Raw genomic sequence first — 11,426 nt, 5'->3', positions numbered from 1 at the left:
TCATGGCAACCTGACGTTCACCTTGCCAGCGACGGCAAGGTCCCCCTGCCCCGGTCGGTGGACTGGAGGAGCAAAGGCATGGTCAGCCCAGTCCGAGACCAGGTGAGCTCTTCTATTGGTTACAGAGGGTGGGGGAAAGGAGAGGCACAAAGCAATTAAATACTGATGGGAGAGACTGAACGTGCATGAACATAGGCTTCTATTACCCTCCCCCCCAGGCCCGATCCGAGGATTTAGGTGGCCCTAAGCAAATCTGTCCAAGCGGGGGGGATTGTGGTTTGCTGGATTCTGTCGGGGGGGGGTTGGGTGCTTCTGCTGCTGGATTCTGTGAAGCGGGGGGGGGGGGGCTAGCTTGGTAAAATCCTTATTACATTACGTTGTTATGAAATGTTCTGTTATCATTCCATTTTTAATTTATATCGCAAGTTCCGCAATAGGGAATGAATAACGTTATTACAAAAATATTAACATTGGATTGTGTGGCTCCCGCTTGTGGTTCGTGTGGCCCACCCTAGCGGTTGTGGCCCTAAACAACCCCATAGAGCGTTTATGCCACGGGCCGCCCCTGCTCCCTCCCTCTTTTTTTTTGGAGAGGCCACTTTTGGAGAAGGGACTTGTAACCCAGTGCGTATCATACTGTACACAAACAGCTTACCCACTCTCACCTAACATTGAATTTTTTATCCAGAGAAATAGGCAAAGGAAAATACATTCTGTGAACTTAAAGAATCTGATCATATCTGTATACAGTAACAACCTTGCACAACTGTAAACAAATTACACCATAACATTAGCCTAACATTGGTCTAGCATTAGCTAAGTATTCGCCTGGCAGTAATATACCATCAGCTTAACATTGTCTTGGCATTCGGCGGTAACATAGCATTACCATAGCATTTGCCTGGAATTTGCTTAGCAGTAGCCTAACATTAGCCTGGTGGTAAAATAGCAGTAACCTAGCATTTTCTTAGCATTAGCCTAGTAGAAAAATATCAGTAATCTAGAATTTGCTTAGCATTAACCTAGCATTAGCCTGGTGGTAACACAGCATTAGCCTAGAATTTGCTTAACAGTGGCCTTGCCTTATCCTGGTGGTAACATAGCATTAGCCCAGAATTCACTTAGCCTGGCAGTTACATAGCGTTAGCGTAGCCTGGTAGGCAGTCTCACAGCCAATCGTGCGTCTCCCTCAGGGACGCTGCGGGTCTTGCTGGGCATTCAGTGTTTCGGGGGCCATGGAGGGACTGATGAAGAGGCAGACGGGCAAGCTGGTCCCCCTCAGCCCCCAGAATCTGCTGGACTGCAGCAGCAGCTATGGCAACCTGGGCTGCAACGGTGGCTACCTCTCCAAGACCTTCCGTTACATCATCGAGAACAAGGGCATCGACTCTGACAGCTCCTACCCCTACGAGTCCAGGGTAAGGACAGGGAGAAGGGGAGGAGAGGAAGAACTGCCTCAAAGCATCATGGGAGCGGGTGGAAGAGGAGACTTGGGGCTCTTTCCTGATTGCATATTTTTATCCGTTCTTGTCTCCTCGAAGCAGTCTGGCTTCCTAATCATTCTTTGAAACATGAATTATTTTGAAATATTTATGGCAGTGAGAGGGTAAACCATCCCTCATTAAATTAATATAAGTATTACTTTATAAACTATTTATATAACAGTGAATAGCCTCTTTGTACTTCAGACATGGCAGTTAAGGATGGAACAAAGGCCAGTGTGTGTGAGTGCCCCAGAACTGAGGTAGAGAAGCACTACATCGGTGAATGAGTAATGGCGGTAATGATGTGGAGAAGCATTACATCAGCGAATGAGTAATGGCGGTAATGATGTGGAGAAGCGCTACATCGGCGAATGAGTAATGGCGGTAATGATGTGGAGAAGCGCGTAATGAATGCGTAATGGTGGTAACGGCTCTCTCTTCATCCCAGGAGGGGAAGTGCCGTTACTCGGTACGAGGCAGAGCTGGGTACTGCTGGGGGTTCCAGATCCTCCGGCGGGGCGACGAGAGGGCACTGCAGGTGGCGGTTGCCAACGTGGGACCCGTTTCTGTGAGCATCAATGCCCTGCCATCCTTCCAAAGCTACAGAGGAGGTGAAAGGCCCCCCCCGCATTACATTTGCTCTCCACTCTACTGCACTCACATAGGAAAATAACATGTTTGATGCAGAAAAAACACCACAAAACCAAGATATGATGAATTACTATTTGTGTGTGTGTGTGTGTGTGAGTTGGGGGAGGGCGGGGGTATTTGGGGCTGAGGCAGATTTTTGGCAGAATTTTCAGGCAGTACCTTAAATGAGCAATGCTCTTACTCATAATTGAATATAATCAAATGGGATAGAATACCATGGAATTAGAAGTAGAATAGAATTGAAGAATAGACTATTCTGTTCTTGTCATACTGGCACTAACACTGTATAGAGTAACTCTGTATACAGTAACACTGTATAGAGTAACCCTGTATAGAGTAACTCTGTATAGAGTAACACTGTATAGAGTATCTTTGTATAGAGTAACTCTGTATAGAGTAACACTGTATCGAGTAACTCTATATAGAGTAATACTGTATAGAGTAACTCTGTATAGAGTAACACTGTATCGAGTAACTCTGTATAGAGTAACACTGTATAGAGTATCTCTGTATAGAGTAACACTGTATAGAGTAACTCTGTATGGAGTAATCAAGGAAAATTACACATGCATACGAAAGGAACAGCAGGTTCTGCTGCTGTTTTTGCAGCATTTTTTAATCCGTAATGTGAAAAGAAGTTCTAAATAAATCTCTTGACGAAAGCCAAATCATTTTAGACTTCGGACAAAACCTCGCCTTCACCTTATTTTGACCAGGTAGCCATGTAGAATCAACGTTGGAGTGTTCCGCACCACACCGGAGTGTTGTATCCCTGTCAGAATGGTCGGAGGATCGTAGGTAGGTAACACGATTAATAAATCGCATCAAAATTAATCAGATCAAAACTCATTAGAAACACGTACAAAATCTAAATATCAAATTAAATAATATTAGTTTCACAAGTAGATATTGAGCGATACTGACTAGCCCCAATGCCAGTAGCTGGAACAGTAGAAACAGTTTACCTGGTAACTTGTTCCCACAAGCGGGTAACTTTGTGTTAACTATTTAAACAGCTGAGGTTACATTTTTCTGGAAAATGCATTGAAAGATCCATGAATGCAAGAGTCCTGGACTTGGCTTCAGCACCCTCTGGTGTAAAGGTCCATCGCTCTGACCACTGCACCACACCCTCTGGTGTGAAGGTCCATCGCTCTGACCGCTGCACCACACCCTCTGGTGTAAAGGTCCGTCGCTCTGACCACTGCACCACACACTCTGGTGTAAAGGTCCATCGCTCTGACCACTGCACCACACCCTCTGGTGTAAAGGTCCCTCGCTCTGACCACTGCACCACACCCTCTGGTGTGAAGGTCCATCGCTCTGACCGCTGCACCACACCCTCTGGTGTAAAGGTCTGTCGCTCTGACCACTGCACCACACCCTCTGGTGTAAAGGGCCATCGCTCTGACCGCTGCACTACACCTTCTGGTGTAAAGGTCCGTCACTCTGACCGCTGCACCACACCCCACTGTGTCTCTCGGCAGGCGTGTACGATGACCCCTCGTGCAGCTCAGCGGAGACCAATCACGCAGTGCTTGTGGTTGGGTATGGGACGGACAGGGGGAAGGACTTCTGGCTGGTGAAGAACAGGTAAACATCTCATCCCGTTCCTCTTTATAATGCATCCGGGTGAGTCTCCTACAGGATCATGCTCAAAGTTGAAAATATAGAATGAACTGGGCTTTGGTAATTGTTGCATTGAAATATTTTGTCACAGGCTCTTATTAATAAATAAGTCATATGCAATGTATAGACGCATGGAAAATTCCATGTAAGATGTAATACTACATATATAAAAAAACAAAACCAGTGACATAGAGGCACACAGCATTTGGAAAGGAATCCCATGATTTTGGAACAAAAGGAGGAGAGGTGTGGAGAAGGGAGGGGAGGGGGATTACTGGTTCTCAGCTGAAAATCAGTCACAAGAAGCACGTGTCAGTTAGAGAAGAAAAAAGAATCCTCACAACAGGATGAACGGATGCAGCGCCTTCCTCACTATAAATGTTGTCATCTAGTGTCCATTTACTGACATTACATCATCCATGGCTTTTTTTTGCCAACAGCTGTTAAATGCTAGTCCAATTGTCTGATTTCATTAGCCTGAAAATCACAGAAAAATTACATTATTGCTAGATTTCCTCTTTGTCTTTGTTTTATAAAATGCTTAAGCACTGAACAATGAAAATTGTTATTTGTGCGGTTTAGTTTTGTTCAGATTCTCCGGGTATTGAATTGTACTGGGGTCTATTCCTGCCTCTCACTCAATGCATGCTGGGATAGGCTACAACACCCCCCTACGACCCTGACCAGGAGTAAGCGGGTTAGATAATGGATGGATGTATTGAATAATGACTTCTCACGTGTTTGCTTGTTTTCTAGCTGGGGAACAGATTGGGGTGAAAGCGGATTCGTCCGAATGGCCAGGAACAGGAATAACCAGTGTGGAATTGCTAATAGGCCCATGTATCCCACCATGTGAAACCATCAGTGTACCAGACTACGCTAAAGCTAATCTCAGGCTGTTAATCACCTCTTAATCTTAATTTAGACAACAGAAAGCAAACTGCATGAAATATGCATATATCTACATCAGATGGGGGCAATTCTGGTTATGGAGGGCCGGTGTGTCTGTGCAGGTCTTTGTTTCCACCAGTTACCCTGCTTAAATGAGCCAACTGGCTGTATGCGCCAACACTGGTTTCATGTGTAGATTAGATCACAGCGAAAAGTTTTGTGCAGGGACACAAGAACAGACTTAGGTTGTCATTCGTGCATGTATCAAGAAGCGCAGCTAAAATGTTAAATTGGGGTAAATATTAGAGCTGATTAAGTCATTAAGGCCAGAAGCACAGAAACCGATACGGCCCTCATTGCCCACCTCTGATCTGCATGCTAATCGCGATCTTTATTGAAATGTATTCATATCTGCACTTTTTGGAATTGTTTTAAAGAACTCCGTACTTACAGGTCAAGGTTTTTTAAATGCATACAAATAAACATTGCTTTTGCAAAATGTTCATTGTAAAATGCTGTAGGTGTTACTTTGTGTACTTTGTTGTGTGTGCGTGTGTGTGTGTATATGTGTGTTTGTGTGTGTGAGAGCATGTGTGTGTGTGCGCGTGTATGTGTACATGCGTGCGCACGCGTGTGTGAGAGAGTGTGTGTGTATGCGTGTGTGCGCGTATGCGTGTGTGTGCGTGTGCATTTGTGTGTGTGTGTGGGTGAGAGAGTGTGTGTGTGCGTATGGGTGTGTGTGTGTGCGTGTGTGTGCGGGCGTGATGCAATTGTAAGATGGTACTTTGGACAGTATCTGACGGGGAAACATTACACATTGAGGATTATGTAGACAACAGAATCGCTTAAAGTTGCTTAAAGGTTTAATTCCCAACAGGACACTAAAGTTGTGCTGTTGAACAAGGTGGTCATAAATGATATATTGGGATGCCAAGTTACGCCTTGGCGGGGGCATGCCCCATACCTATACAGCAACGAGAGTTTGGCACTTTTCAGGGTTCCCCACAGAAATAACCACAACAGCCACAGACACTCAGCTTAAACATTAATCTGTACATTTTGACCCCATTTCAACAGGAAGATTTCATACAACTTCACATGTCCACACAATAAAGCCCAAACTAGGTTTCTAGTTTTCTCCTTCTCTATTTCCTGCGCACTAACCAAGTCACAGACATGTTCGACACCTAGTCCAAATTATCCCTACCGACCCAATCAAAACCCCTACACCAAAATATCCACCTTTTTACTCTGAATTTCATTAAAACAGCTACCTGCCTGTGGCTAGTGGGCAAGGTTATTCTTGGGTAAATAAGTTGAGGTTCACCACTGGACATGTATCTTAACCTCTTTACTCTTGGGTAATAATTATCACTACTTTCTCAATGTATTGCTTTTGCCCTATCTACCCACACATTCACCAAACGTATTGAACTGCATTATGACATTACATCTGCCATTCAGTTATTAACTGGCTAAATTGCAAAGCCATATGGATTCAACGGGAGCTCTTCTGTGCTTACTGGCCTGTGTTCTTCTTTAAAACCACGGACAGGTTTACTAATGATATTTCACGCATTGCATAGCTATGTCACGGTGCTGCACTAACAAAGTCACAGACTGGTAAACCTCTGGTTGAAGGACTGAATCCTGCCTCGCCCTCAGGCAGACAGTTTCCTCTTTTACACTAATGTTTTCTTACGCTTATATTTGCTTTACCAAAACTCACTCGCGGCCACCCATATGCATTTCATGCGGCAAATGTATTCCTTTTATTAAAAAGTTACACCAGTTCACCACTGTGCCATTTATACTAACTATATTTCTTCACTTGGCTACCGAACAAAACCTTCTTATCAGCAAACGCCACGTTTCTACATCCATGTTACCTCGCCCTGTTCTCTATCTAGCCACATACAAACAATTACTACGTATGTACGTTCTGCAACTCCGCATTAAAACATTACATTTAAAATCATGACTCACTCATAATTACAACTACTACTGAACATGACAAAAGCACATTAGCGCAATAGATTACACGTTACTTAACCCTCCGCTTCAACGACTGACATTTCATACAGACTGTTACATATACCGTTCGATAAGGAAACGAAGCTCGCTCATGGCCACTTCATTTACTTCGCACTATAGTCTGTGATCATGTCAACCTTCACCTACATTCCCATTCTGCTAAAAACATATTGTTTCAACTACGCAATTTCATCATTTCTCCTAATTTATCTCACATTGTTGTTATTTTCTCATATGCAAAGCCTGCTGTGACATATGCGTCTGCTCCTATTCTCCACTATCAAGTTTTTGGGTTCTAGCTTAGCAAAACAGTGAAGAGGATTCCTACCTGCAGATAAGCCTATCAAAATGCCTTATGAACCTTACAAACACTAAAAGTGCATCTCCACGAAATAACAGACAACGGAGCAGGACAGAAGGCTACACAAGTTGCGACCTAGGGAGCTATAATTTTATGGGCTTGCTGATTCTTTTGTCAATCAAGGCTCGTTGGATGGCTGTCAAATTCGAGAGTAGCCTACATACGCTGGCCATATTTCACCTGCGTTTCTCATGCATTTACGCTTACGCCACCGCACCCTTTGTCACAGCCACTGTTTTACATATATAGCAAACCGAAACTGCTAAACGGTACACGCTCATCAGACTGTACAACTTCACACAAGGATAGCCATAATCCACAACCGTTTCTTACAGGGTCACTTCACATTTCTCACTCTCATAATAAAATGTTTTTCAAAAAGAAATTATATCTCATAAAAAAAACGTTTTCAACGTACAAAAATGCCAAGTGACTCACACATACAAGACATACACCGTCTCACTCATTCAGACTGCCAAAATCCAGGCCTGCGATTAAAAGTATTGATATCCAAATGACGCCAAGTTATGGTACTACAAACAATATAGGCTATCTTGCGTCACCAAAATTAAATAAGATGTATTCCAAAGCAATGCAACCCAATATTTCCTCAATTCATTCAAGTCACTTGGCCCTGTGTTTTGTAATCTTACCATTTTACAATGTCATGCACACTTTGTGTCAGACCAAAGTGTCGAATATTTCGAATTGCCTCATGGAACACATTGAAATTCATGTAGAAAACTGCTGGTCAGTAACTACAGGAAGCATATTTCTCCGGAAAACGTATGTTTACACTTGCTTCTGAACTGAACTTCAGTAAATGTACAAGTGATTGTATATTTGCTACGTACAATACATACTGCATGTAAAATACATATTGTACATACATACATAGAGAACTTCTTTATCCCCATGGGGACATTTCCCTCGCAGCATGTTACATTCTGTCACGGTTTCTGTGCAGGGTAGATAATTTTTCCGTGCCTGCACCGGCTCAGTGGTTAGCATTCAGATTAGCCACTCAGCTAATCGTTATTTTGGTGTTTGGGGACGATTAGTTTCGAGCTTGCAGATTAGCCACTCGGCTAATCGTTATTTTTGGTTCCTGTGGGATGATTGTTCCCGCTCTAACATTCCTTGCATTCCTGCAGGATTACCACTGATCTGTTTCATCTGTTGGTTGCTCACCTCTTCCGCTGATTACCAGCCACACCTGTGGCTGGGTATTTAAAGCTTCAGTAGGCAGTGGAACGGTGCTTGAGTATAACGTGTTTCACTCTAGCCAGTTCCCTGTCGCTTTTTTGAGCAAGGTATAAGTATTTTAGGAACCAAGGAATTACAGCGAATTCAAACTTCAGTTTGTTTTTTGGGAAAAAGGTATTAGGACGGTATTTGTCCAGATTCTGAGGTTGGCGGTTTTTAGGGGTTATTGTGTCACCTTCGGGGCACAAATCTTTCCGCCCCTTACTAACCAGTTTTCCCCCTGGTTTTAGTTGGTCTCAGAACGTCTTCTGTTTGTTTGTGAAAAGACATTTTCTTTTTCTCAGCTTCGGTTTGAAGCAGAGACTGTAAAAAATATGGACAAAGCTACTGTGATGTCACCCATTGACTCTCCGTGGGTCTCTAAAACACGTTTTGAAGCTCAATGGCGGGTGCGGCCATGTTGTCGATTTGGAGCCAAAACCATAGAGTTACGCGGTTCTGTGATTTTTACAATGTGATTGACAGTCCGGTGCGGAAAAGCCCATCAACCTGAACGAACAATTGCAGAACGAACTTGAGGCTAGCTGACTGTCTGCCATTATGTTTTAAAATATATTATCAAATGTTTACGGAGTTTAATTTCCATCCGTGACTGTACTGTGTCATGTAATCACGTTATATGTATGACATTAATAATACAATTATGTTCAGTTATCTTCAATTTATGTTTCTCAGCAAAATGAATATGCTTAGCTAGCATATCAGCTTGCCAGTGAGCTAGGTAGGCTATCCGTGGTTAGCTCACGCATTAGCAATATGACTCACAGGGGAAGAACATTGACTACACTGGTCAATCAATCAGAGATGTGTAGGCTACTGGTGATTTGACTAGGCTAATTTTCGTATAACTGTCTGGTAGACCTGCTGTTAACCGAGCAAGTTATCGTCGTAGGTTTTCGCCACAGTCAGTTAATGAGCCAGTAACTGCTAGCTACTCCATCGCCGTTTGTGGTGTTCACTTGCTGGGTGACGCTAGCTGACCGATCGTTCGCAAGTCACTTTCTACCGAATAAAAATTAACAGTCAGCGGTGATTAACAAATCTACCAAGTATTTTAATAACTGATCTGCAGGCGTGTAAATATGACAACGCACTTTGTACAGCAAGTTTTCCACCTGGGGCATGAAGACAAAAATAATGTACATTGAATTTCTAATTATTATTAGGCAACTATTTTTTTCTTGTAAATCATCAAAACCAATAGAGAAAAGCCAATATATGCAAGGGGCCCCCAGGACCGATTCTGAGAACCACTGTCTTAAATGCCCTTGTCGGTCTCTTAAATGCTAAAAACGTTCCTTTCTAAATGCCAGTCTTACAAAGATGGTTAATTTCGTTAAATTCCGTGTGTGATTTCATTGTGTGTTGTATGTTATCCAGCAAATAAACCTTAAGACTCTTAATTCGCACTGAAAATTTTGCAGTGTTTATCCTAAAATCGGGATTATATTAGCTTTGTCACATGCGTGAAGCATGGCCCAGGTAGACATTTATGGAATGTACACGACTGACAAGCCGTCAAACACGTCTGACAGATCGAATATTTGCCGGTTAGGGTTAGCCAGCTAGTCAAATGGCTTGGTAGCCGAAGTTGCGAACTGTTTTAGCATGGGCTACTGGACTACCAAATATAGCAAGCTGATTACGCTTTCTGCCGATTAATTATTTGGTTAAGTAGGCTAAAGGAAATAGTGAAAATGACTCGGCTACCGAAAATCTTCAGAGGATGATTATTTTATGGTCGTCTAGTGCAGCTGTAAATAGCACACGCCATAATGAAATCACTACGAAATGGGATGCCTGCATTTTATGACTTCGCACAGGTGGACCGTGGTCGGAGCCGCAATGTCAAGGCCAAGAGGCGCCACCTCCCATCCCAGTGACCATAGACTGTAGCCCCTACTGTAGCTTAGTCCTCCGCAGTAATCAGGAAGTGACGCAAACTGTACCTCATTGGTCCACAACAAATATTATAACAGTGCCCAAATGACACAATAAATCATGAAATCGACCCATGGACGATCATAAGACAAATAAAATACACATGTTGTGACTATTTGTTCTCATGAGAAAAAATTATTGACTTTGTATTTTGACCTTATTTGTAACGGATACGAAAACACCTATACTGGAGCCAACCGTAGTGGCGCTAGTGAGCAACCAGGAACAACAAGACCAGGAAATGAGCTTCAAAAACGAAGTCTGGTTTTGGCCGCTTGGTTTGAAGTTGTTTATTGTTCTTTATTTCTCGTTTCCCTGTTCCTTTATTTTTTTTATATACTCCTTCTTCCTCAGTTAACCGTTTAGGGGTTTATTATTCTTTATTTGGGATACGTCCCTTAGGAGTATAGCACCCCCTTCTTATTTCGTCTCTCACGAGACTTAGTGGTTACTAGATCCCCTGTTTGGTCGCGTCTGGTCTTCACACTTCCCCTCCCTCACACATTCACATTTACGAACAGACATTTATAGCAAGAAACATTCACGCAACAGAAAGGCTGGCCATCGAAATACATACATACCAACACAAATTGGACATATAGATGCCTATTCAATCAATCTTGACTTTGAGAAAGCCATCCACACATGTTTGGATTGTCCATGTACTGCATGCTTATACACACAGGGCCAAGTGACTTTAAAGAATTGAGGAAATATTGGGTAGCATTGCTTTGGAATACATCTTATTTAATTTCGGTGAGGCAAGATAGCCTATATTGTTTGTAGTACCGTAACTTGGCGTCATTTGGATATCAATACTTTTAATGACAGGCCTGGATTTTGGCAGTCTGAATGAATGAGACAGTGTATGTCTTGTATGTGTGAGTAACTTGGCATTTTTGTACGTTGAAAACGTGTTTTTTTATGAGATATGTATATACAGTGAGATACATATATTATTCTTTGATTTGGCTCTGTACTCTGCATTTTAGATTTGTAATCTGACAATTCACATGTGGTTAAAGCACATATTCTCTGTTTTTTTCAAGGGTATTGTTAAACATCTTGGTTTCGCCATGTAGAAATTCCAGAACTTTTTTTTAATTTATATTTTTACATAACCCTCCCCCCCACCCCCCTGAGTTAGGGCACCACAATGTTTGGGACAA

The 11,426-nt window shown here is 42.7% G+C and overlaps 1 protein-coding gene across 1 annotated transcript in view; it reads left to right on the top strand.

Annotated features, from left to right (window-relative positions):
- The window catches only part of LOC135260397 (procathepsin L-like), a 22,515-nt gene extending 17,347 nt beyond the window's left edge, over window positions 1-5,168 (top strand). Inside the window, exons 6-9 of the mRNA XM_064345610.1 lie at window positions 1,194-1,418; window positions 1,933-2,095; window positions 3,623-3,728; window positions 4,521-5,168. Of these exons, the coding sequence (XP_064201680.1) occupies window positions 1,194-1,418; window positions 1,933-2,095; window positions 3,623-3,728; window positions 4,521-4,620 (594 nt within the window). The 3' untranslated portion in view covers window positions 4,621-5,168. The remainder of the gene's footprint in view (window positions 1-1,193; window positions 1,419-1,932; window positions 2,096-3,622; window positions 3,729-4,520) is intronic.
- Window positions 5,169-11,426: the final 6,258 nt, after the last annotated feature.

The sequence above is a fragment of the Anguilla rostrata genome, chromosome 8 (assembly GCF_018555375.3).
Source record: "Anguilla rostrata isolate EN2019 chromosome 8, ASM1855537v3, whole genome shotgun sequence".
In the NCBI taxonomy this organism is placed as follows: Eukaryota; Metazoa; Chordata; class Actinopteri; order Anguilliformes; family Anguillidae; genus Anguilla; species Anguilla rostrata.
The sequence above is the reverse complement of the archived record's forward strand: the minus strand, read 5'-3'. Positions and strand labels throughout refer to the sequence as shown.